Source organism: Bubalus bubalis, chromosome 2, assembly GCF_019923935.1.
Source record: "Bubalus bubalis isolate 160015118507 breed Murrah chromosome 2, NDDB_SH_1, whole genome shotgun sequence".
NCBI classification, from domain to species: Eukaryota; Metazoa; Chordata; class Mammalia; order Artiodactyla; family Bovidae; genus Bubalus; species Bubalus bubalis.
In genome coordinates, this window is record NC_059158.1 from 158633165 (window position 1) to 158660897 (window position 27733).

A 27733-nucleotide genomic window follows, 5' to 3' on the forward strand; every position below is an offset into this window, starting at 1 on the left:
GGAGAAAAAAAAAAACCCTGCTTTTAAGCAGAAAAAGATAACTGTTAATTACAAAGAACAGATATGTCAAGTTAATGACTTTAGTGCTTAAAGGGACAATGCAAGAATCTGGGGTCATTAAAATTCTTCCTTAGATAGGTATCTTAACTATCTACGAACTCTTGTATCCAAAGCAGAGAATGCATCATTGTGGTTATTTTTTTCCCTTCATCCCCGCCTCAGGGTACACTGTTGGTGGGCGACTGCAGAGACCAGTGCCTCGATCCTGTAGTACCAGAATGGCAGGCATCATTTTTTTTTTTTTACAACTGTAATTCTAAAAGAACATCTGCAGAACCAGGCCCAGAGTGACCATTCACACTAGGTACTCAATAAGTGATGTCTTCTTCTCTGGACCCTATCTTATGCCTGGATAAAAGAGATAAAAGGCCTTTATCTCTTAAGACCCTTAGCAGATTATTAATTAAGCCCCTACTGTCTGAGAGTAACCATCTTGTCGAAGTCTGGATGCCAGTTTCTTTTATAGAATCAGAGAGAAAGAAGCAATGAGGAACTAAAATCCAAAGGCAGAAAAGAGAGGGAGATGCGGCAGGGAAATAAAGTGATAGGGTCTTCAGTTTGTGTGCAACTCAGTCGTGTCCAACTCTGCAACTCCATAGAGTGCAGCACGCCAGGCTTCCCTGTCCATCACCAACTGAGACACTAGTCTGGCGTCTTCTCTGTCAGTGGGTTTTCCAAATAAAGTCGTATTCCCTGCCTTAACACTTCTCTCGGATTCATTGGCCTGTTGTGCAGCGAGCAGAGGGAGCTTGGACTCTGTAACACTATCTCCCTTAGACTGTGAAAGGGTCTTCAGTCTTGCAAAACATCTACAAGGGAATGGCCAGCCTTTGGAAGTGGGGTGTTAATCTCTTCTTTTGTTGCAGCTATTCACAGGTGGGCAGGGTCAGATTATCTCTCTAGGAGTTGAACAAAGGCCCTTTAATTTACAATCAGGCAGAAGGGCAGGGTCTTCTGAGGCAGGCCATTATGTATGATTGTAATAACAAAAGCAACAAAAAAGCAAGTCAAAGAAATAGTTTCAACATGGAGTCAGAGTTGGCTTCTTCACCTCAACACTAGTAAAAGACCAAATAATTGCAGTCTTGCCAATTTTACCAGTGCTGGGATAGAGGAGTGCTCACTTGCATTGATGGAATCCCAGAGAAAGGAGCATGGGGAGGGAGTGAGGGGATATTTCAGGAAAGACTCTTGAGGGGGAATTCCCCAGTGGCCCAGTGGTTAAGACTCTGCCCTGGGGTGGGAGGATCGCCAGGTTCCATATGTTTTTTGTTGTTCACTCATTAAGTTGTGTCTGATAAAATGTGCCTATTCACCATTTCCATGGAGGCAAAATATATTTCTCCCACACCACTGATTTTGGACTTGGTCTTGTGACTCACTTTTACCAATGGAATGTTAGCGGACATGATACAAAAGAGGTCTTAAATGTGCTATAATGGTTAACTTGGACTCTAGCCACAACTTTCACCATGCGAACATTCCAGGTAGTCAGTTGCTAGGCTAAGGAGAGTCAAAGACACATAGAGGCGACCTGGACCCACTCACAGCTGGAAGTCAGCCCAGCCCAGTAGTTGTTCAGTCGCTCAGTCCTGTCCAACTCTTTGCGACCCATGGACTGCAGCATACCAGGCTTCCCTGTCCTTCACCATCTTCCTGAGTTTGCTCAAACTCATGTCCATTGAGTCGGTGATGCCATCCAACCATCTCATCCTCTGTCACCCCCTTCTCCACCTGCCCTCAATCTTTCCCAGCATCAGGGTCTTTTGCAATGAGTCAGCTCTTCGTATCAGGTGGTCAAAGTGTTGTAGCCACACATTCCGGGAAACAAACTCACTCAGAAGGGCAATGCAGATGGTGGAGTGCAGTTTATTACACCAGTGGGTACAAGGCAGTCTCCTCTTAGGACCCCAACTAGTTTTTGTGAAAACCTTATATACCCTAAGTGTATAAGGTTCCCTGAAACTAGTCTGAACAAAGGAAAAAGAAAGATACAATCAAAGTTAACACGTGATCAAGATACAATCAACGTTAACCCGTGATCATATTCCTTAAGCCTGGGTAGTTAACAGTGGACAATTATCAATACGCCTGTGGTCATACCCCAGTAAGCATAATAGAATGTATGATTCTATTCAGTTACACAGATAGTTAGGGTATTCTTTTAGGCAGTGGAGAGCCCTGGAGCTCTTCCTTCCGGAGGCCTGGTTTTCCAGTTGGTATGTCGTTACCATAGATACATAGATACCATAGATACTGGGCATACAGCTCAAAGTCCACAGTCCGGCCCAAGATGGAGTCCTGCTTTCAAGATAGAGCCTGTTCTGTTTCCTCCTTCAAAAGTATTGGAGCTTCAGCTTTAGCATCAGTCCTGCTGAAATCGTTTACCTCAGACTGGGACTTGAACCTACATGGCTGGGCTCTAACCCGGCCAAAACCCACAGTACCTGGTTTCAGAACCTAATGAAGGTCAGGTTCTTAATGTCTCATCACAGAAAGAATTCAGTGAGAGACAAAGTGATAGGTAAGAAGTGGATTTATTCAGACTCAGAGAGAAGGACACTCCAGAGTGTGGGCCATTGCAGAGGACGAGTGTGGGGGCCCCGAAATGTGGCCTGGTTAGTTTATATGAGCTGGGTAATTTCATAGGCCAATAAATGGGAAGATTATTCCAACTGTTTTCGGGAAGGAGTGGAGATTTCCAAGAATTGGGCCCCTACCCACTTTCTGGTCTTTTGATGGTGCCTTGGAGCTGTCATGGTGCCTCATTTAGCTTGTTGAGGATCAAGATCTAGTGGAAGTTGACTTGTCTGCCATCTTGGACCCATTTTATTCTTTTATTTTTTTGATATTTATTTATTTGGCCGTGCTGAGCTTTAGTTGCAGCACGTGGGATTCTTCATCTTTGCTGGGGCATGTGAACTCTCAGTTGTGGCATGTGGGATCTAGTTCCCAGAGCAGGGATCAAACCCAGGCCCCCTTCACTGGGAGCTAGGAGCACAGACGCTTAGCCACTGGACCATCAGGAAACTCCTGATGGATTTGATTATAATTGGTTTATGCTGTATCCTTGGGCTATGTCATTCTTTTAAAAGTTGTGCCCTGCCCCCTTCCTTCCTGTTTCCCTTCCAGTGAATATTCAGGGTTGATTCCCTTTAGGATTCACTGGTTTGATCTCCTTGCTGTCCCAGGGACTCTCGATAGTCTTCTCCAACACCACTGTTCAAAAGCATCCATTTCTTCTTCATGGTCTAACTCTCACATTCGAACATGACTACCAGAAAAACCATAGCTTTGACTATATGGACGTTTGTTGACAAAGTGATGTCTCTGCTTTTTAATATGTCTTGGTTTGTCATAGCTTTTCTTCCAAGGAGCAAGCTTCTTTTAATTTCATGGCTGCAGTCATCGTCTGCAGTGATTTTGGAGACTAAGAAAGTAAAGTCACTATTTCCACTTTTTGCCCATCTATTTGCCCTGAAGTGATGGGACCGGATGCCATGATCTTAGTTTTTGAATGTTGAGTTTTAAGCCAATTTTTTCACTCTCCTCTTTAACCTTCACCAAGAGGTTCTTTAGTTCCTCTTCACTTTATGCCATTAAAGTGGTATCATCTGCATATCTGAGATTGTGGATATTTCTCCCAGCAATCTTGATTCCAGCTTGTGAGTCATTAAGCCTAGCACTTCACATGATGTACTCTGCATATAAGTTAAATAAGCAGGGTGATAATATACAGCCTTGACGTACTCCTTCCCCAGTTTTGAACCAGTCTGTTGTTCCATGTCCAGTTCTAACTATTGCTTCTTGACCTGCATACAGGTTTCCTAGCAGGCAGGTAATGTGGTCTGGTATTCCTATCTCTTTAAGAATATTCCACATTTATTGTGATCCACACAGTCAAAGGCTTTAGCATAGTCAGTGAAGCAGAAGTAGATGAGATTTTTTTTGGAATTCCGTTGCCTTTTCTATGATCCAGCATATGTTGGCAATTTGATCTCTGATTCCTCTGCCTTTTCTAAATCCAGCTTGTACATTTGGAAGTTCTCAGTTCACATACTGCTGAAGCCTAGCTTGATGGATTTTAAGCATAATCTTGCTAGCATGTGAAATGAGCGCAATTGTACTATAATTTGAACATTCTTTGGCATTGCCTTTCTTTGGGATTGGAATGAAAACTGACCTTTTTCATTCCTGTGGCCACTTCTGAGTTTTCCAAATTTGATGGCACATTGAGTACAGCACTTTAACAGTACTTAGCACTTTCATAAAGAAATAGGAATAGATAGCTAGTTGGAAGCTGCTGTATAGCACAAGGAGCTCAGCTGGGTGATCTGTGATGACCTAGAGGGGTGGGTGGAGGGAGGGAGGCTCAAGAAGGAGGGGATATACTTATACATGTATACATACAGTTGATCCACTTTGTGGTACAGCAGAAACACAACACTGTAAAGTGATTATACTCCAATTAAAGAAGAAGTAATAGGGAATAGAAAGAATGGCAGATTCAACATCCCAGGAGCAAGGGTGTATCCCAGCTTTGCCACAGAGGGGCTGTGAGACCTGGGCCCAGCTCTTTTCCTATAATGGGTTTAGTGGGTCTAATCCTACTGCTCTTTCCTACCTCCTATGACTTACACATTGTGATGTTGTTAGTGACTCTACTAGATGAGTCTCCAAGAGTCAGACATGACTGAGCCACTGAACAATTCTTAGATGAAAGAGAACTGGAATCAGGTGTGAGAAATATGCTCACCAGCCCAAACTCAAAGATGGACTTGGAAACACAAGTTGCAGCGGGAAGCAAGCCTTTAATGACAGTCTTGCAGATGTCTGGTGGGCCGGCACACCCAGAGCTCTTACACTTGTCCTTAACACGCAGGTTCCCTCCCCTCGTTCCTCACTGACTGACTACTCTGGGGTGAACAATCACCAAGGTTTGTTCCCACCCTCTTTATGGGCTGGCCCTTCCCTGACATCATCTTTCCTCCTTTCCTGCGGACCTATTCCTGTTCTGATGTTTTGAATTTACCAATAGAATGAACCTTTGTGAAAATCCTAGGCATCCCACCCTCCATTTGTTCGTCTGGATTTTCCAGTTTTATAACCCTTATGAAAGTGAAGCTGTTAGTCACTCAGCTGTGTCCCATTCTTTGTGACACCATGGAATGTAGCCCACCAGGCTCCTCTGTCCATGGAAGTCTCCAGGCAAGAATACTGGAGTGGGTTGCCATGCCCTTCTACAGGGGATCTTCCTGACCCAAGGACTGAACCTGAGTCTCGAGCATTGCAGGCAGATTCTTTATCGACTGAGCCACCGAGGACGCATTTGTAATCCTTACAGCTATCCGCTATTACATCATCAAAGCTGGCTGTTCTTGAAAATGGACCACTGTAACTTTTAAGCCTTCCTCAGCGGGCAGCTCACTCCAGTACTCTTGCCTGGAAAATCCCATGGACGGAGGAGCGTAGTAGGCCACAGTCCATGGGGTCGCAAAGAGTCGGACACGACTGAGAGACTTCACTTCAGCGATCAATGCAAAGAAATAGAGAAAAACAACAGAATGGGAAAGACTAGGGATCTCTTCAAGAAAATTAGAGATACCAAGGGAACATTTCATGCAAAGATGGGCTCAATAAAGTGCAGAAATGGTATGGACCTAACAGGAGCAGAAGATATTAAGAGGTGGCAAGAATACACAGAAGAACTGTACAAAAAAGATCTTCACGACCCAGATAATTATGATGATGTGATCACTCACCTAGAGCCAGACATCCTGGAATGTGAAGTCAAGTGGGCCTTAGAAAGCATCACTACAAACAAAGCTAGTGGAGGTGATGGTATTCCAGTTGAGCTATTCCAAATCCTGGAAGATGATGCTGTGAAAGTGCTGCACTCAATATGCCAGCAAATTTGGAACACTCAGCCATGGCCACAGGACTGGAAAAGGTCCGATTTCATTCCAATCCCAAAGAAAGGCAATGCCAAAGAATGCTCAAACTACCACACAATTGCACTCATCTCACATGCTAGTAAAGTAATGCTCAAAATTCTCCAAGCCAGGCTTCAGCAATATGTGAACCGTGAACTTCCTGATGTTCAAGCTGGTTTTAGAAAAGGCAGAAGAACCAGAGATCAAATTGCCAACATGCGCTGGATCATGGAAAAAGCAAGAGAGTTCCAGAAAAACATCTATTTCTGCTTTATTGACTATGTGAAAGCCTTTGACTCTGTGGACCACAATAAACTGTAGAAAATTCTGAAAGAGATGGGAATACCCACCTGACCTGCCTCTTGAGAAACCTATATGCAGGTCAGGAGGCAACAGTTAGAACTGGACATGGAACAACAGACTGGTTCCAAATAGGAAAAGGAGTACATCAAGGCTGTATATTGTCACCCTGCTTATTTAACTTCTATGCAGAGTACATCATGAGAAATGCTGGGCTGGAAGAAGCACAAGCTGGAATCAAGATTGCCAGGAGAAATCTCAGTAACCTCAGATATGCAGATGACACTACCCTTATGGCAAAAAGTGAAGAGGAACTAAAAAGCCTCTTGATGAAAGTGAAAGAAGAGAGTGAAAAAGTTGGCTTAAAGCTCAACATTCAGAAAACGAATGGCATCTTGTCCCATCAATTCATGGGAAATAGATGGGGAAACAGTGGAAACATTGTCAGACTATTTTTGGGGGGGCTCCAAAATCACTGCAGATGGTGACTGCAGCCATGAAATTAAAAGATGCTTACTCCTTGGAAGGAAAGTTATGACCAACGTAGACAGCATATTGAAAAGCAGAGACAATACTTTGCCAACAAAGGTCCGTCTAGTCAAGGCTATGGTTTTTCTACTGGTCATGTATGGATGTGAGAGTTGGACTGTGAAGAAAGCTGAGCATCGAAGAATTGATGCTTTTGAACTGTGGTGTTGGAGAAGACTCTTGAGAGTCTCTTGGACTGCAAGGAGATCCAACCAGTCCATCCTAAAGGAAATCAATCCTGAATATTCATTGGAAGGACTGATGCTAAAGCTGAAACTCCAATACTTTGGCTACCTCATGTGAAGAGTTGACTCATTGGAAAAGACTCTGATGCTGGGAGGGATTGGGGGCAAGAGAAGGGGACAACAGAGGATGAGATGGCTGGATGGCATCACAGACTCGATGCACATGAGTTTGTGTGAACTCTGGGAGTTGGTGATGGACAGGGAGCCCTGGCATGCTTCAATTCATGGGGTCGCAAAGAGTTGGACATGACTGAGCGACTGAACCAAACTGAACTTTTATTTCTTACATCAGGTTAGATTAGAGCTTCTCCTTCCTACAAGGAAATGTTGCTATGTGAGGAAGAGCCACAGAATCAGCCTGACATCCACCTGGGGCACCACAGTGGTTAGCCAGGGTGGAGGGCAAAATGTTTTTCAGTCTCTCCTGACTATCAGAATCCCCTGAGGAGCTTATGAATATAATATATAGATTCCCTTGGCTCTGAATCAGAATCTTTAGGGAATATAGTAATGAATGCCTGAAGGCAAATCCAATTATCAGCCAGCATTGGTGCCAGATAGAGCTGTTGTTCTGTCACTAAATTGTGTCTGACTTTTTATGACCCCATGGACTGCAGCACGCCAGGCTTCCCTGTCCTTCATTATTTCCTGGAGTTTGCTTGAACTCATGTCCATTGAGTCAGTGATGCCATCCAACCATCTCATCCTCTGTCTCGTCTGCTTCTTCTCTTGCCTCCAATCTTTCTCAGCATCAGAATCTTTTTCCAGTGAGTCAGCTCTTTGCATCGGGTGGCCAAAGTATTGAAGCTTCAGCATCAGTCCTTCCAATGAAGGAATATTCAGGGTTGATTCCTAGGGGCTTATGTAACATGAAGGCTCTCTGTCAGGAGTCAGTGATGAGGAACAAAGGAGTTAGGACCTTAATTTCTTCCTCTTGCATTGTTTCAAAGACCGTAGCCTAGTAATTGAATTCTTGAGCCTTCTTTCTGATATGTAACTACAAGGGGAAGGATGTTGAAGGGGTAAACACCAGATACATGATGTATTTAGCATAGAGTCAAAGGAAAATAGGTGTGAAATGTAGCTCTTGCAGAGTTAGGGGCAGAAAAGCAAAGATAGTTACAGACATGCAGAGTTAGGAGCAGTTAAAGTAAAAAAGACTAGGAATGTTCAGGCCTGCTCACTGTTCTCTTTATATTCTTTGTTATCAGGAAAGGGAAAGAAAAGAGCCTCATTCCTCTTCTTTTTTCCTTTTCACTGCAACACTTCCTTTGTCACTGAGCAAAGAAAAAAAAACAGAGAGAGAGAACTGCCCCCTGTATCTCCACTTGGCTATCGAATAGGTGACTGCTTCTCAAATTTTTGGTGCAAACAAAACATGTGTTGTGTGCGTGCTAAGTCGCTTCAGTTGTGTCTGACTTCATGACCCCATGGACTGTAGCCTGCCAGGCTCCTCTGTCCGTGGGGATTCTCCAGTCAAGAATACTGGAGTGGTTTGCCATTCCCGTCTCCAGGGTATCTTCCCGACCCAGGGACTGAACCCGTATCTCTTATGTCTCCTGCATTAGCAGGGGGATTCTTTACCCCTAGCACTACCTGTTGTTGCTGTTGTTCAATCACTTAGTCATGTCCGACTCTGGGACTCCATGGACTGTAGCACACCAGGCTTCCTTGTTCTTCATCATCTCCAGGAACTTGCTCAAGCTAATGTCCACTGAGTCAGCGATGCCATCCAACCATATCATCCTCTGTCATCCCCTTTTCCTGCCTTCAATCTTTCCCAGCATCAGGGTCTTTTTCAATGAGTTGGCTCTTTGCATCTAGTGGCCAAAGTATTGGAGCTTCAGCATCAGTCATTCCAATGAGGGTTAATTTCCTTTAGGGTTGACTGGTTTGATCTCCTTGCAGTCCAAGAGACTCTTAAGAGTCTTCCCCAACACTATAGTTCAAAAGTATCAGTTCTTCGATGCTCAGCTTTCTTTATGGTTCAACTCTCACGTCCATACATGACTACTGGTAAAACCATAGCTTTGACCTCAGAAGCCCATAAATCATGTGGAGATCTTGTTAAAATGCAGATTCCGCTTCAGTAGGGGCTTGGGGCCTGAGAGTCCACATTTCTAATGTGTTCCATGTTGTGCTGGGCTGTGGGTGGGAGGCCCACACTCTTAGTGGTGAGGTCATGGGCATCTCAACCTTAATAGGTCCACCATTTAATTCCTAATTCCTCCACCTATCCAAAGCCCAGTCTGAATGAGGATTCTTGCAACTTCCTCCATCCTTTCTCCATCAGGGATGCAAAATGCACAGGAGGGGCTGGAGGAAGGGACATGAGAAGGAGCTTCAGCTTTGTGAGTGCTGTCCAACAGAAATACAGTGTGAGCTACATGAGTAATTCAAAATGTTTCATTAAGCACATTTAAAAAGTGAAAGGAGGGATTTCCCAGGCAGTCCAGTGGTTAAGAGTCCAAGCTTCCAGTACAGGGATATATGGGGCTCAGGTTCGATCCCTGGTTAGGGACCTGAGATCCCATATACTGTGCAGTGTGGCCAAAAAATAAAATAAAAAGTAAAAAGAAACAGATTCATTTAATTTTAGTAATATATTTGTTTAACCCAGCATATCTAAAAATAGTATTTCAACACTTAATCAGTATAAAAATTATTAATGGGAATTTTTTCCATGCTAAGTCTTTGATTTTTTTGTTGGGGCGGGGGGTGGTCTGTGCAAAGCACGCAGGATCTTACTTCCTACGTCACTTCCCCTGTAGTGGAAACACAGGGTCCCAACCACTGGATCACCAGGGAATTCCCTCATGCTAAGTCTCTGATGTCCAGTATGCCGTGTACACTTATAGCATATCTGGATTTGAAATTTTCATCAAAAATATGGAATCTTTAGTTTTTATTAAATGTACAGTTGAAAAAGTGAATTCACATATCAAGTTTGTTCCAAACATATTTGAGTGTTTTCCAATAACTGAAAACATTTAAAATACAATTAAATTAATAGTAAATTTGTTAGTTGCACTGCTGCTGCTGCTGCTAAGTCCCTTCAGTCGTGTCCGACTCTGTGCGACCCCAAAGACGGCAGCCCACCAGGCTCCGCCATCCCTGGAATTCTCCAGGCAAGAACACTGGAGTGGGTTGCCATTTCCTTCTCCAATGCATGAAAGTGAAAAGTGATAGTGAAGTCCCTCAGTCGTGTCCGACTCTAGAGACCCAATGGACTGCAGCCTACCAGGCTCCTCTGTCCATGGGATTTTCCAGGCAAGAGTACTGGAGTGGGGTGCCGTTGCTAGCCGTACTGAAATATTTAGTAGCCAAATGTAGCTGCTGGCCACATTGGACAGCACAGACCTAGAGCAATTACGATGTGGTCATCAGTTGGGAGAATATTCTTTGGGTCGAGGTCTATGCTGTAATTCTTCTCAGACCCCAAGGCTTCAGATCCATGGCCTGCACTCAGAACTTATTACTGGAAAAGAATGTATTCCCCACCTTGTATTCCTCTAAGACACGACCAGTTTCCAAACGCGACCACTAGGGGGCAGGATCTGACTATCATTGGCAAGGAAAGGCGCCCCCCCGCCCCCCAACCCCCCGGCCGCACAACGTTTTTCTAGGTGGAAGATGGTTGCAATGTAGCGTTTTTCATACTGCTGGTCGTGACCCATTAGTAACGTCAATTAAATGGATAATGCCAACATTAAAAAAAAGGACTAGAAAAAAATGAGAATATAGGCATTGTTATTGTTTTGTGGAACTTTGATTCAGTCTTATTTCTGTATGTATTGTATATGGGTCTTCATTTAAAATGTCTTTCTTACTGTGAGTCAAGGCCAAACAAGCCTTAAAATCACTCTAATTTCCCTTGTCTACAGATAACATCCTTACAGATATGGGTGTGTGGTGAGTGTGTGTCTGTGTGTGCGGTGGCAGGCATGCTGTTACTATTCTCTAAGTGACAAGCTATGTAAAGGTGGTGGAGGCTACTCAGAACTGAAAGGGCTTGGGATATTCCAGAAACTTCCAGGAGAGCTGTGTGCCTAAAGAGCGGGGAGCACTGGGCATGGCCTAAGAGGAGGCTGACTGAGGACATGAGCAGGGCCTGGTCTGCAGAACCTCCAGGGCCTTGTTAAGGATTTGGAGTTTCACTGTATAGGGAAGCCACTGACTGGTTTTGAGTAGGGGAAGGACATGATCTGCTCTGTATTTTAAGAAAATCCCCTGGTTCTGAGCAGTGGATAGGATGAGGGGTCAGTTCAGAGCTGTCTCAGTCAGTGGATGAAAGGTGGTGTCTGGCCTTCACCTTTAAAGGGCCAGTACGCCCCACCCACAGTCACCCGCCCGAAACCCATGTGTCTTCTCTGGCCTCGTTTGGCTAGCTCCCTTCCATCTGCCCCCCACACCCATCTCCACCCTCCTCCCACTGGGCTCAGGGCTGGCCTGGGTGGACATGGCAGGGAGCCCTTTGACCTCCAGCCTCAGCTAGGTTTGGTCAGTGGAGAGCCCCACAGGAGAGGGGTGGCCGGGAGCCAGTGGAGCTGGGATATTTGTTCTTCCTCCCAAAGGGTCACCAAGGACTGGCTTATTCCACAACCAAAGGTCACAGCGGCAGTCAGGTGGCCCTGTCCCAGCAATTCTCTCCCTCCAAGTTCCATAACTGCTCCCTACCTCGCCTGTCAGGCCTACAGGCAGTGACAGCCCCACTGCCTCTAGCCCTGGAGAGCCACGTGTCCCCTGCCCGACGCCTGTAAAGTAGTCCTTCCATAAAGCTCTCCTCTGGTTACCAGTTTGAGGAAGTCATCTGTTTCCTGGCTGAATCTGACCTAACCACCCCCTACCTTACTCCCTACCCCAACTGGCAACATGGCATCAGTGGATAGAGCTTGGACTCTCTCTCTCTCTAAGTCACTTCAGTCGTGTCCGACTCTGTGTGACCCCATAGACGGCAGCCCACCAGGCTCCCCCGTCCCTGGGACTCTCCAGGCAAGAACACTGGAGTGGGTTGCCATTTCCTTCTCCAATGCATGAAAGTGAAAAGTGAAAGTGAAGTCGCTCAGTCGTGTCCGACTCCCAGCGACCCCATGGACTGCAGCCCACCAGGCTCCTCCGTCCATGGGATTCTCCAGGCGAGAGTACTGGAGTAGGGTGCCATTGCCTTCTCCAAGAGCTTGGACTCTGGGGTCAGATAAAACCAGGACCGGATCTGGCTCTGTCACTTATGAGCTCTGTGATGAGGTACTCCGCAGCCTCTCTGAGCCAGGGCGTTCACCTTAATTGAGGATACGGCTAGGGTGATTAAATAATACATGTGAAGACTTGTATGTACATGTCTAGGGCTTAACGGACAATCAAACTCGCTGGTTCTAGTCTTCCTTGCCCCGTACCCAAGGAAACACTTAGGCCTCTGTGATACTAGGTGCTAGGTGCTGGATGAGGCGCAGACCAGGAAGCACAGGGCATCATTTCTGCCCACAAGGAAGCCACGGTGGCACCCCCCACCACCACCCCTGAGCTGGACTCCCCATAGTTCAAAGTGGAAAGCAATAAGGCTTACATTTCAAACTATTCATTTCTTTTTGACTACCAGGTGGCAGGCAGTTTTCCAGAGTCTGGAGGAAGAGTAGTGACCAGGCACTGCAAAGAGTTATGGTGATCACAGGGGCTTCAAAGAGGATGTTCGACTTTCAAGGAACTGTTAGTCAAAGGTGGGGGCATCTCAGTCTCTCTGGGCTTGAACTCTCCTTCTGGAAGGGCCTCCTCCCTCCCTCCTCCTGGGAGAACCTGCAAAACTTCCCAGACCAAGAGAACCTGGCCCTTAATTGGTTGCAGTTATCCTGGAAAGCTTTAGATCATATCCAGTGTGCTGGGGCAGAAGGTGAGCCCTAAAGGATTTCTCCAGGTGGTGGGGCAGGGGTAAGGGGGCAAAAGTATAGGAAAATGACTGCTGCAGGCTGCCTGAAAGCCAGGGACATGGAAGGGAGCGGTGTGAGCACAGAACACTGGAAAACTGGGTTGAGACTGTATTGCTAAACCAAGTCAAACGAATGTAATGCTGTAGATACTGGCTTTGAGCAGGAGGCAGATCTGATTCAGACCTGGGCTTTCAAAGCCTTTGTCTGATAACCTATGTAAAGTGGACAGGGACGGGGAGGTAACCACAACGGACCATGTGTTGGGACTCAGGGCCCAAATTCGGGTGATGACGGAGCACTCACAGGGACCAGACCTTGATGTTGCAAGAATGATACAAGGTGCAATAACTTCAACGAACGTTTAGTGAGTACCCACAACAAGCTTGGCACTATATCCTTTACTTGGGTAATTATGCTGCTGCTGCTGCTGCTAAGTCACTTCAGTCGTGTCCGACTCTGTGCGACCCCATAGACGGCAGCCCACCAGGCTCCCCCGTCCCTAGGATTCTCCAGGCAAGAACACTGGACTGGGTTGCCATTTCCTTCTCCAACGCATGAAAGTGAAAAGTGAAAGTGAAGTCCCTCAGTCGTGTCCGACTCTAGCGACCCCATGGACTGCAGCCTACCAGGCTCCTCCGCCCATGGGATTTTCTAGGCAAAAGTACTGGAGTGGGGTGCCATTGCCTTCTCCGAGGGTAATTATAGTTAATCCTTAATAAATACTTGGTGCAAACTATCTGTTCTTTTTACAGAGGAGACTGAGCCCTCCCCATCCCCTCCCCCTGCCCCACCACACCTGGAGATGACCAGAAAGAGGATGGGCCTTTAGGTTTGGAACTAGAGGGGGAAGCTGGAGTGGACACTTCTCTTTGGGAGTGATGAGTGATAGCAAGTGATTGAAGTCAGGGGAAGCAGTAAATGTGAGGGATGACAGCAGAAGGGGAAGCTGTAGGGGGTGTGAGAAGGGAACCAGAGGACAAACACAACGTTGATAAAGGAACTGTACTCCAATTTAAAAAAAGAACAAGGCACAGTCATGACCACTGGAAATTTATTTCATTGCTTAAATACTCTTCCACACATCATGGGACACATGTTTTCGATCGGAAAGCAGAGCCTTGTAAGAATTCTTTTTTATTCATCATATTATTTATTTGGCTGCGCCTGGTCTTAGTTGTGGCGTGTGGAATCTATAGTTGTGACGTTCAAACTCTTAGTTGCAGCATGTGGGATCTAGTTCCCTGATTGGGCATCTCTGAACCTGGGCCCCTGCACTGGGAGTTCAGAGTCTTAGCCACTGGATCACTAGGGAAGTCTTAGAATCCTTTTTTTTTTTTGATAAATAAAATATGTTTTATTTCTTCACACACACACAAAAAGACCCAGAGGACACCATGACATGGAAGCTGAAGGCTCTGCTCAGAGGTTAAGTGACAAGGACAGAACAGTGACAAATTTGTTGGAGGTTCCTGTGGTCAGAGTCAAATTAGGATTGAATGATGAGGGCAGAGGCTCAGGAGAGGGACCCAGGAATTGATGGGAAGTGAAAATGAGGCAGCAAGGAGGACTACTTTCTTTGTTTTAATAAAATAATACTTTTTAATTAAAGTAGTAATTCCTTCTTATCATAGAAGTTTAGAAAATATTTTTAAAGCATAAAAAAGAAAACAAGTGATACCCCATTAGTCAATCAATTAAAGATCATCATTATAGCATTTTGAATATTTTTCCATGCATTTTTGTTTATAGCCATCATATCAATTACACAAAATTTCTACAATTTTGTATCTTGTTTCCCCTCCCCTTCATTTTAGATTAAAATGTAAAATTTATCTATAGGACTAGTTTGGGTGTTTTGGCTGCAAGTATCAAAAAAAAAAATTAGAAGTGGCTTAGACAGTAACAATAATATTTAGCTCACATAACAAGAAATTCAGGGGCTAATCCAGACAGGTTAATTCAGGGGCTTGGTACTGTCTTCAAGGATGCTAGTTCCATCCACACTTTTGCTCTGCCATCTTTAGCTATTGGAATTGCCTCTTGGGCTGCTCCCTCATAGACCTAAAACGGCTGCCATAGTTCCAGGCATCACAGGCAGGCAATAGCATCCCAGAAAAAGAAAAGAGCAGAGCCCTATTATATTCTGTTTTGACAACTATGAAAAGCCTATTTGGCTCAGATGATAAAGAAACTACCTGCAATGTGGGAGACCTGGGTTCGATCCCTGGGTCGGGAAGATCCCCTGGAAAAGGAATGGCAATCCACTCCAGTGTTCTTGCCTGGAAAATCCCAGGGACAGAGAAGCCTAGGGGACTACAGTCCATGGGATCGCAAAGAGTCAGACATGACTGAGCAACTAACACCTTCACTTTCCAGCCTATTTCCCTCCCCATCTCAGCCTGGAGCAAATCACCATGTGACCTGGAGGGACTGACTTGGTATTTCGGTGCCCATGTTTTATCTGTGCTAATGGGAATTATATCCATGTTTGATTCATAGGGTTGTCGAGAGAACTGACAGTTTAACTCTGTAAAGCACTTACAATAGTGCCTGGCACATGATTTGTGCTATATAAATATTTGCTATTATTATCTAATGGCAAGAACTGTCTCATATTCCTGAGTCTAATCAATCACTTGGCAGGGCCACGAGAGCACCAGTTGGCTTGCACCAATCGGGAGGAGGGGCTCACATGGGAGCCCTAGCTGTTCACAGGCTCAACAGGGGTTAATAAGGAAAGCAGGGAGGGTTGGAGAATGGGTATCAATCAAGCAGCAGGATCAACCACACCGGTACTGTTTTTTAAAAACGATGTTTATTGACATATGAACTCTGTTCTGTTTGTGTGTATTCTGTTCTTTAAAAAAAACTTTTTATTTTGAAATTACTTCAGGCTTAGAAAATATTTGCAAAAAATACAAGGCGGTCCCATACACCTGCCATCTAGCTTCCCTAAATGTTCACTTCTTACTTTTAACTACAGTGTTAGAATCAAAACCAGGAAATTAACATTGATACAAATCTAAAAACCTCTCTACAATCATTATTCAAATTTTGGCAGTTATCCCCCAGTGTTCTTTTTCTGGTCCAGGATCCAATCCAGGATCAATCATACCACCGGTTCTAACTATAAACACCATTTTAGGGACTTCTTTGGTGGTCCAGTGGCTAAGAATCCACCCTCCCAATGCAGGGGACCGGGCTTCTGTCCCTGGTCAGGGAACTAGATTCCACATGCCACAACTTAAAAAAAAAAAAGACCCTGCATGCCACAACTAAGACCTGGAACAGCCACATAAATAAATAAATAAATATAATAAAAGAAAAGTGATGACTCACACATCATCTTTAAACGAAATAGAATAAAAAATAAACATTTTAAAGCCACACAGAGGATCATAGAACCTCAACTCTTCCCTTACTGCCTGACTTCTTGGCTGTTTACAGCCTCACCATTGTGTACATTAGGGGCAGATCTTTTGCAGGTTGCTAAAAAGGAATTATTGAGTCAAAGGATGTATATTTTTTAAAACCTTGATGCATATTGGAATTGTTGTCTAGAAAATTGTACAAGTTGATACCCAATCTGTATGAATCATACAATTCATACCAATGTATGAATACTCAATGTATGAAGCTTTTGACAGAGTGGATCACAACAAACTGTGGAAAATTCTGAAAGAGGTAGGAATGCCAGACCACCTTACCTGCCTCCTGAGAAACCTGAATACAGGTCAAGAAGCAACAGTTAGACCCTGACATGGAACAACAGACTTGTTCCAAATTGGGAAAGGAGTATGTTAAGGCTGTATATTGTCACCCTGCTTATTTAACTTCTGTGCAGAGTACATCATGCGAAATGCCACACTGGATGAATCCCAAGCTGGACCAAGATTGCCAGGAGAAATATCAACAACCTCAGATATGCAGATAATACCACTTTAATGGCATAAATTGAAGAGGAACTAGAGAGCCTCTTGATGAGGGAGAAAGAGGAGACTGAAAAAGCTGGCTTAAAACTCACCATTCAAAAAACTAAGATCATGACATCCAGTCGCATCACTTCATGGCAAGTAAATGGGGGAAAAGTGGAAACAGTGACAGATTTTATTTTCTTGGGTTCCAAAATCACTGCTGATGGTGACTGCAGCCATGAAAGACGCTTGCCCCTTGGAAAGAAAGCTATGACAAACCTAGACAGCATGATAAAAAGTATCACTTTGCGGACAAAAGTTTATCTACTCAAAGCTATGGTTTTTCCAGTAGTCATGTACAGATGGGAGACTTAGATCATAAAGATGGCTGAGTGCCAAGGAATTTATGCTTTTGAATTGTGGTGCTGGAGAAAACTCTTCAGTTTCTTGGATAGCAAGGAGATCAAACCAGTCTATCCTAAAGGAAATCAACCCTGAATGTTCACTGGAAGGACTGATGCTGAAACTGATGCTCCAATACTTTGGCCACCTGATACGAAGAGCTGACTCATTGCAAAAGACCCCGGTGCTGGGAAAGATTGAGGGCAGGAGGAGCAGGGGGTGACAGAGGATGAGATGGTTGGATGGCATCACCAACTCAATGGACTTGAGTTTGAGCAAACTCTGGGTGATTGTGAAGGACAGAGAAGCCTGGAGTGCTGCAGTCCATGGGTCGCAAAGAGTTGGATAGGACTGAGCGACTGAACAACTACTGGGCTGGGCTGACTTCCAGCTGTGAGTGGGTCCAGGTCGCCTCTATATGTCTTTGACTCTCCTTAGTCCAGCAACTGACTACCCGGGATGTTCTCACAGTGAAAGTTGTGGCTAGAGTCCAAGTTAACCGTTACAGCATATTTAAGACCTCTTTTGTATCATGTCTGCTAACATTCCATTGGTAAAAGCAAGTCACAAGACCAAGTCCAACATCAGTGGTGTGGGAGAAATATATTTCACCTCCATGGAAATGCTGTGTAGTCACATGGTGAAATGTATATTTTCAGGGAGAGATGAAGAATTGAGAACCAAAATGCAATCTATTAATACCACACACAAGGAGAAAGCCTTTCAGGAAACTAGGTTGTGTTAAGATAAAGGCAGAACATAAATTAGATATGGACCCAAGGTCAAGGCCAGATTTTGTTTTGTTTTGTTTTGGTTCCACTACATGGCTTGTAGGATCTTAACCAGGGATTGAACCCTGCTCTGTGCAGTAGAAGTTCAGAGTCCCAAACACTGGAAAGTGAAAGTTGCTCAGTCATGTCCAACTCTTTGCAACCCCAAGGACTATACTGTCCATGGAATTCTCCAGGCCTGAATACTGGAGTGGGTAGCCTTTCCCTTCTCCAGGGGATCTTCCCAACCCAGGGATCGAACTCAGGTCTCCCACATTGCAGGCGGCTTCTTTACCAACTGAGCCACCAGGGAAGCCAACCACTAGACTGCTAGGGAATTCCCAAGGGAAGTTTTTAAGGCAAGGAGATACTTGAGTTTGCTTATAGAGTGAGAAAAAGTGGAGGCCAGGAGAAACACTGCTTGACAATATGAATAAGAAGAGCTAATAGCATTTCCTCTAAAAATTTTGTATGTAAGTCGCAAAATTTGTAGAAGGCTGGCTGGGCAGGGAAATTACTTCTTCTAAGAAGCATATTGGCTGAAAGCAAAGGAACTGGAGCTGGGCCTGAGGTTTTCAATAATAACTGTGGATAATGAGAGGAGATCTCAGCAAAATAAAAGCTCTGCCAAGCGCAGGCTGATCTTCATTTTAGCAGTGCCCCCCAAGCCAAATGTCTGCAAGCAGTGAGGTATTACCAGGTATAAAGTGCAGGACAGGGTGAATAATGAAGCATCAATCTGGCTAGGACAAAAGATTCTCATGGGAGAGGTGTGTGTGCGCTCAGTGGTGAGGTTGTGTCCAGCTGTTTGCAGCCCCATGGATTGTAGCTTGTCAGGCTCCTCTGTCCATGAAATACCGGAGTGGGTTCCCATTTCCTACTTCAAGGGATCTTGCTAACCCAGAGATTGAACCCATGTCTCTTTAGTCTCCTGCATTAGCTGGTGGGTTCTTTACCACTAATGCCACCTGAGGTGAAACCAAAGTGGATTTGGAGTGAATATTGAACATCTTCCAGAATAGTTCAAGAGGGGAGGGTAGTTTCCTGGCCCTGTGTGAATTCTCCAAAACACCCACTCTCACTGCTTATCCCCAGCTTTGTCCAGCTCCTTGCATTTCATAAAATGTATGTTGGATGATTAGCTACAATCTTGTAAATGTGTGTATAGCATGAGATAGATTTAGCCTTCAATCATTTCTGTATCTGCAAGCTCATGCTTGAGCCTGCATTTCCTGTTTCAGATGTCAGGGACTGTGTTTTGATTTCTCAATATCATGCCTGGCACAGCCATACCTGCAGAAAGGTGTGTTCACAGTGACTTTTGACCAGGCTCCATAATTCTTCACTTTGCATGTATAGACACGGACTTAGAGACACACAAGCTCCCTTGGCCCAGAAGGGCCTTCTACAAACTAGCTTGTTAGTGTTCTCAGCCCCGCCTCTTTTGCAGCATACACAGGGGTTTAATTCTTTTCGATCTGATTCTTGTTTATTGGGAGCCCTTTATGTGCCAGGCACTGAGAAGAAGCTGAATTATGGGTATGGAGACAGGAAGGGAGAAGGCTATAGTTCTGACCTTTAAGATAAGAGAAACTTAACTGTCTGGAGTTACAGAATGAAACCCAGGATTGGGTGTTGGGATTATAATTCAGTTTGGGGATAATTTAACATGTATCTTGGCTTTTTCTTCAGAGGTGGGTGAGGAGTGAGGCCTCCAATTCATTGTGCATAATGAGCCTATACCTGGATGCTCTCCATACTGGGAACTCACTCAATCTTTAGATCCAGTGATCTACTCAGAGTACATCAGAGGGAAAGAGAAAATGTGTGGTTTGGGGGTCAGGTTATTCAGCCTCTCTCAAGCCAGAGCACAGGCGGAAGCAAAGAAACAGAAGAAAACAAGAGCCCTGCCTCCCCTGCTCCCTCCCCAGCCATCTTCCTGCAGGAGAGATCACTGCCTTCACTGTTTGCAGATTTCCTTCCCTCCCTCTGCAGGGCTAAGGCTAGGGTTGCAGCTGGAAGGAGTCCAGCCCCAGTTCCAGTTTGCCCACATTTATAAAGATCACCATGCCTGTCTTCACATTTTCTTCCAGCCCACTGATCTTAACCTCTGGAAGTCATCTGGAAGGCAGTATGGTGGGGGTGGAGGGGTCAGTGATGTGGAAATCCCACCGGCTTGGGCTATTTTGGGTCCTATTCCAGTTTCTGCCATCATTTTTGTATAATCTTGGTGGAATCACTCCCTCTCAGCCTCTGTGACTTACCATTCGGGGCATGGCTTACATTTCACTTGCTCAGGGAAGCCCTTCCACATCTAAATTGGCCCTCTCTGACCTCCATAAACCACAGTGTTATAATCACACAGCAGGTAGGTATGTATGTGTATATATACACACATATGTATATGTATATATATATGTGTGTATATATACACACATGTGTATATGTAAGTATAGTAAGTGCACAGATAATTGTTTGCTTATTTGGTTTGTTTCTCCGAGAGATTCTAGGCTCCAGGAGTGCCGAGAATGTGTGTCTTTGACCCTTGCATCCTCAGATCCTGGCACGGAGCCTGGCACAAAGGAGGACACAGAAAATTCATTTAGTTAATGAATAAATGAATGAACGGCAGCTGACCTACGTTATCCCCCAGGTTCCTTCCAGCTGAAAAAGTTTATGAGGCTAAGGTTTCCTGCCAAGAAGACGTCCCCAGGACCTCTCCCAGAGCTCCCTAATGGGGCAAGGTGGGGTGTAGGGCCGAGCTCTGGGCTCTGGCAGTTGTACACCGGGAATAGCGCAGGTCGGATGCTGGCTCCGGCGCGGCCCCGCCTTCCGGCCGGCCAGCCCGGGGCGGGGCCAGGCCGCCTCCAGCCGGGTGGTATTCGGGGCGTCCACAGTACCCAGGGTGGCGAGTGGGCGGGTTCGAACTCGAGTCAATGGAGGGGCGGTGCCAGAACGCCCCCAGTCTCCCCGCTGGCTGGTGCAGGGGGCGGGGCCCCAAGACCTCAGGTTCGCCACGTGGGGGCCTGGGCCGAGCCGTCGCCTAGCAACGCCCCGCCCCGCCCCCTGGGTCGCGGGCGCCTGCCCCCAGCATGGCCTGGCGAGGCTGGCCTGCGTCGTGGCTGTGGGTCGCCAGCTGCGGGCTGCTGCTCCTAGTCTTCGTCCTGCTCTTGAGCCCCCGCAGTTGCCGAGCGCGGCGGACCCTCCGCGGCCTGTTCATGGCGCGTAGCAAGAGGCTGCTCTTCCGAATCGGGTTCGTGCGGGGCTCCGGTGGGCTGCGGGGATTAGGAAAGCTGGCGTGCTGGAAAAGGGACTAGAGGAGGGGTGCCGGGGGAGGGCTTAGGGGTTCTGACAGGGCTAGGGCTGGGGGATCCAGGGCCGGAGCTAAGAACGATCGAAGAGGCAGGCTAGAGAAGCTACTGATTTGGCGAGGGGGCGGCGTGGGCTGACGAAGTGAAGAAACTGGGGGTGAATGGAAAATTGGGTTGGGCTGGGGAAAGCAGTTTGCTGGGGGAAGCAAGTCGGGGTAGCCAGAGAAGGGGGCTTTGAGAGGACCTCTAGAGAAAAGAGCCAGATGAGGGGTTGGAGACAAGGGAGCTGGGAAAAGAGAACAGGTGCAGGATCCCGGGCTCCGCCCACTCCCCAAGTTCCCTCCGGTGGGCAGGTGCTGGAGAGAAGGAATGTCAGACGACTGAGTCTCACCTGAAACCGCTAACTCTTTCCGTGTGTCCCTGGTCCTCTCCCCATCACTCAGCTTCCCACCACTCAATGCAAGCACTTCTGTCCCAAGCGGGATTCCCCACTCCCACTCTGTAGGTCAGTCTGTCCCTTTCTTTCGACATCCCTGTCTCCCCCACCGCCCTTGTCATAAGCCCCAGGCTGTGAAATCCGACCCTAATCACTCAGCCTGACTTGTTGAAGGTTCACTGACCTCCAGTGACTTATTCCTTTCTGACCCCCACCCCTTAACCCCAGTCTTCACTCTTCTCTTACCCCTACTTCTCCTGACAGGACTGAGTAAGGATGGTAACCAGCCCTGTTCTGCCTTATAGGCAGTAAGAGTCAGGGTAGGAGTCACAAGAGGAAGGCTTCCTAGGGTCTCCATCCCCTTCCCAGGACCAGCAGGGCCAGGGGGCAGGCCCTCAGGCCACACTTGAAGGCCAGTGAAGTTGGCCTAGGAACTGTGGGAGCCCTGGCCCAAGGCCAGGTTCAGGCGAGCCGAAGCTGGGGAATTTCCTGAGTTTCAGAGAAGAGGTTGTACAATTCACCCCTCCTCTCGTGATCACCCCAGATAGCCCAGAAACTTTATCCCTAGGATTATCCTCACTCAGTCTAAGACAAAGAGATGTAAGGGCCCAGTGGGGGAAAAACGGAAAAAACAAGGGGTGAGGAGGAATCCTGTGTGTGTGCCTTATGGGGGCATTCACATCTCTAATAACCCACACAATGGTCACATTCTCAATAATGCTCCAGCTAAGTCACCATTGCTGCAAACAGCATTAAAATAATAAGATTCACAAATAGTTAAATATTTCCATATGTGAGATTAAAAAAATATATTGCTCCTCACAAAATTTCTGAGAATTTTATAGCTCTATTTGGGGAAAGATTTTTAAATCTATTTCTAGCTTTCAACATCGGTAACATTAAAGTCATACAAATAGCCAGAGGAAGTGAAAAAGTCTCCACAAGTGACTGGAATCAGAAGTCCTGAGGTCAAAATTTCCAAGATTGCCAACTCAGAATCTGGAAGGTTTGGGTATTCCTAGAACATGGGATCTGGGTGTTTCCAAATACTCAAACCTGGAATTGTCTGAGAGCTTCTCAGGAATTCAGTAATCCATGAGCTTTTCTGTGGCTGGATTTCAAGGTTGCCTTGGAATCAGCTCCCCAAATTTGCAGAGCAGGAGGGCGTGCCTGGAATCAGAGTCCCAGATCCTGCCTGTCCAGGATCTGGGAAACAATCAGTCCAGTCCCTCGGGGGAGAGGCTGCTGGCTGCTGGGAGGGACTGCGGGTGTCAGCAGGAAACTGGTCTGAGGGAAATGGGCAGGTGTTGATGCTGTGAGGGCGCCTCCAGGAAGGATGGAGAGGGAGGGGCTGGGATGGGGCGTGACGTGAGGGGAGGGGCAGAGCGCATGGAACACTCCACCCTGAACGTGTGGCTGAGGACCACAAGGAGAGGGCTGTACTGGGGGGCTGGAAAGTGGACAGTGGAGATGGGAAGCTGTACTGGGAGAGGAGTCCTTGCTGATGTTATCAGTAGTAACAGTACTCACTGGTATTTGATGTTATAAAGTGTTATAAAGGGCTTTCTTCAAACATAACCACCATTGTCTTGGGATGGCGATAACTGGGCACAGCAGAGGGTCGATCTGAGCTAATCTGACGTGGACACACGCATTCAAGACTCTGCAGGGCCTGGGAGGCAATGTGCGGTAGTTAAGCGCATAGCACTGGGGTCAGATAAATCTGCTTTGGAATCCCAGCTTTATTGCTCAGTAGCTGTGTGACCTTGGACAAATAACTCCGCCTCTCTGTGCCTCAGTTGTTGGCATCTGTAAAATGGGCCTGGTGATAGTGCCTACCTCAGAGGGCTCCTATGGGGATCAAATGAAATTGTACACAGAATCTGGCTTGTAGTAAGTGCTCAGGAAATGTTAGCAATTATTCTTTCTAAATTATGGGGGATGTGGAGAGGGAAGATACATGGCATTAGGCCAGCCGTGGCTCCTTCTGGAGCTTCCTTTTTTTTTTTTTTTTTTTTTGGCCACACCATGTGGCATATGGGATCTTAGTTCTCTGAGCAGGGCTCGAACCCATGCCCCCTGCAGTGGAGGCACAGTCTTAATCACTGGGCCACCAGGGAAGTCCCTCAATTTCTTTTTTTTTTTTTTTAAGCTTCCTTACGTGCTTCTTCCCAGGTGGCTCAGTAATAAGGAATCCACCTGCCAACGCAGGAGCTGCAGGTTCAATCCCTGGGTCGGGAAGATCCCCTAGAGGAGGAAATGGCAAACCACTCCAGGATTCTTCCCCAGAAAATCCCATGGAGAGAGGAGCCTGGTAGGCTACAGTCCATGGGGGTCCCAAAGAGTCGGATGCAACTGAGTGACTGAGCACACACACATGCTTCTGTTGTCTTCCAAGTGTATCCTGCTCACTTACTCTCAGGAAATCCCACATCCCTTCATTCATTCAGTGACCCCCACCCCTCCTTACTGCCCTGGGTCAGGATTGCGGGATCACTGATAGGAGCTGTTCTCAAGGAGTCAGAGAGAGGAACAGGGACCCTAACTGGCCAGAGACACAGGGCATGATAGATTCCCCAAGAGTGACAGGGTGTGCCTGGGGAGGCTAGGATTGGGAGTGTGTGCTCCCCTCTGTGTGCCCCCTGCCTCATGCCTCAGTTTCCCTTTTGCCCCTTTGTCTTCTCAGTGGTAGTTGAGGAGGTTTGGTTAGAGAACAGAACCCTGAGCAGGGCCTGTCTGCAGAGGGACCAGTGAATGGGAATTAGGCTGGGTTCCTGCATGCAGGGACGAGAACCGTCTTTCAGAGCTGAGAAAGTGGAAGGCAGCCAGCCTCTGAAATGGACAGTCCGGCAGACAAAACCCTCCCACCCTCCCTGACCAAGTCCCCTCTTCATTCCTAGGCATAGAGGATCTTTCTTGAATCTCCTGACCCAAGTGAAAAGCTGTCCCAGGACAAACCTTGCTTGCTCCACTTCTGCAAGAGAAAAGCCCTTCTCTGGGGCCAGTGAGGACCAATGGTTTGATTTCAAAGAGGGGGCAGGAGTCCTGAGCTGAGGACCCTAGAGTGAATGGCCCACTTGCTTGTGGCCAAGGCCACACAGAGGCAGTGGGCTGGGCCATCCACAACACAGCCTTCAGGAGGGAAGCAGGGAGGGTCCTCTTCTGCAGGCCTTGGAGCCCTGGAGAGCCACAGCACCAGCACCCATAGTGGCTCCTCTGCCGTATGTCCCTGTAGGTGTGCCCTTCCCCAGGCCATGCTGCCTGCAGAATGGAGTCCACACCCCTCGCCCAGGCCTTTGGGGCCCTCCCACACCCCCTCCAGAGCTGCCCAATCCTATCTTCCCTAGGCCCTGTGCTCTTGCTGTACTTCTCTCTGGGGTCTGCCAGACCTTCCTCCCTACATCAAATATCATTTCCTCGAAGCTCATCCTCAAACTATGCCCAATATCTGAACACTCACCCCACTTCCACTGCTACGACCCTGGGCCAACCCCAGGTCGCCTCGCACCTGATCTCCTAAATTGACAGCTCCCTTCAGCCTTTGTACCCACAAGAGCACTCTCAGCAAGGCAACCAGAATCAAACCTTTAAGATTTAAGTCAGAAATGTGCCACTCCTCTGCTTAGAACCCTCCAGAATGGCTCCCTCTGGACCTGCCCATCCTCCACCTCACTGTTTTTGGTGGTTTTTTGTATGCCCTTCACCTTGCTCATTGGATTTCAGCCACAGGCCACTTTGCTGTTCCTCAAGCATTCTGAGATAGTCTCACCTCCAAGCTCTTTTGTCGCTGTTCTCTCTCACTAGACCCTTCTTCCCCCAGATGGCCACGTGGCTGTGCCTGGCTTCCTTCAGGTCTCTGCTCAGATTTCACTGTGTTAAAGAGGCCTACCCTGACCACCCTGTGTAAAAATAGCAGGGTCCCAATGCCTGCAGTCTTACTCCACAGCATGCTCACGTGCGTGCTCAGTTGCTCAGTCACGTCCAACTCTGCAACCCCATGGACTGCAGCCTGCCAGGCTCCTCTGTCCATAGGATTCTCCAGGCAAGAACACTGGAGTGGGTTGCCATTCCTCCTCCAGGATCTTCCCGACCCAGGGATTGAACCTGGGTCTCCTGCATTTCCTGCATTGGCGGGCAGATTCTTTACCTCTGAACCACCTGGGAAGCCCATTCTCCACAGTACATATCACCATATGACATCCTATATATCGACTTGCCTGTTGTTTACTGGCTTTCTCCCTCAACCAGAATATGAGCCAGATGAGGGAAGAAACTTCTTTCACTACTGTATCCCAACTTCTAGAACAGTGGCTGGCACAGAGTTGCCCTCATTAAAGGGCTTTGGAGTTAATAAAAAGCTTGGCCCAAATGCTATCTCCTCCACAAAGCTTGTCCAGCCTCTTCAGTCAAAGTTCGTCACTGACTCCAGACTGACCCGTGGCATTGTCTCCCCTCCTAGAGCTTTCATTGTGTATTCTTGCTTGTTCCTGCGTCAGGTGTTCATAGGTGTGATTTCCTCACTGGACTCCCACAGGCCAAGCCCAGGGAACAGGGCTGAATCAGGAGGGCCTGGGGTTGGGGTGAGGAGGGGAGGGATGGAGGCGGGAGGGAGGGCCAAGAAACAGACCCACACCAAACAAAACCCTAGGGCCTTGGCTGGGCAGGTGGCCTGGGATTTCAGGCAAGGAGACACAAATAGTCCAGGCCTCCTGCTCAGGACTGAGATTTGACTACCTCTGGTCCTCCCCGGGAGCCCTCAGGAGCCACTCCTCCTCCCCTTGGGAAAGATGCTGAAGGCTGGAGAGGGCTGCAAAGTCAGCAGAGGACCGAACCGGATGAGGGGATGGGTATGAAGATGGGGCCTGTGGTCTCCCAGTCGGGCCTGTGTCTTGACATGTTGCAGGCACTGCCCCTCTCCTGGTCATGGGGAAGTTGTCCCCCGACCCCTCAAGGCCTTGCTGGCAGCTTCAGGAAACTCTTCACCCTCTAGGGCCTTTTTCGCTGTCTTGTTATCTTCTTCAGTTTCCTCAATTTGGGGAAAGTGCAAAACATCTCGTGGCTCAGTTTGTTCCTGAGGGGCCTCCGAGCGGGCTGTGCTCCAGCAGGACTGTGTGTCCTGGTGGAGTCCAGGTCCCTAGGCCCGCAGACAGGCATTTCCTGTTTGCTTTCATAAAGATTGCCTGTCGCTGATCAGATGAAAAGCCTGGGAAAAGCTGGGTCCCGGGTGGAGGCCGGTAGGGGAGGTGGGCAGGAGAGGAGAAGCCAATAGCACCCCTGACCAGAGTCCTCTCAGCCTGGGCTTGTTGTCCAGCTGGTGGAGTCTGGGGCCAGGGCCCAGCTGGGACAGGCAGCCCCCAGGCCTGTCTCAGGGCTGCCCGGGATGGCGAGACTGCTCTCGGGAGGAGGGGGGAAAAGAAGAGCTTCATTGTGTGCTCTCCACTGTGTGCCAAGAGAAGGGGGTGGGGGGAGGGCAGTGTGTCGCTCTCCCCAGCTGTCCCTTGGGGCCTCCCATGGGGCCAGAGGCTCAAACTGATACCAGAGAAGCCACGCTCTGGTTCAGTGAGGCGAGGAGTGAAAGGTATGCCTGTGGCCCCCAGTGGGGATGGCAGGTGCTTCATCCTGCAGCCCTGACCCCAGGCAGAGGGCCCCTCAGGCCCCTGCAAGGCTGCCCCAGGCCGGCTACCCCCACCCCAGCCCCACCCAGTAGAGTGTTTTTTCTGTCGCCCACCTGGGTCCCAGAGGACCAATTAGGAAACTTGCTTTTCTTTTTGGTGAGGTGATGGTGGGTAGTTCCGGGCCCCAGAACTGCTGAATCAGAGTCCACGAGTGGGTGGTAAACAGAAGAGGAAAAGGTCAGCATCTTCGGGTTCCACCAGCACCCCCAGATCATACTGAGGCACTCTGGCACATTCT

At 47.5% G+C, this 27733-nt stretch overlaps 1 protein-coding gene across 2 annotated transcripts in view; it reads left to right on the forward strand.

Annotated features, from left to right (window-relative positions):
- Window positions 1–27733, forward strand: part of PNKD (PNKD metallo-beta-lactamase domain containing) — a 72104-nt gene that overhangs the window by 29430 nt on the left and 14941 nt on the right. Inside the window, exon 1 of one of the 2 annotated variants that reach the window (XM_006046398.4) lies at window positions 20986–21326. The exons of the other annotated variant lie outside the window; for it this stretch is intronic. Coding sequence (XP_006046460.1) covers window positions 21166–21326 — 161 coding nt within the window. The 5' untranslated portion in view covers window positions 20986–21165. Of the gene's footprint in view, window positions 1–20985; window positions 21327–27733 lie in introns of those variants that run through there. 2 annotated transcript variants of the gene reach the window in all.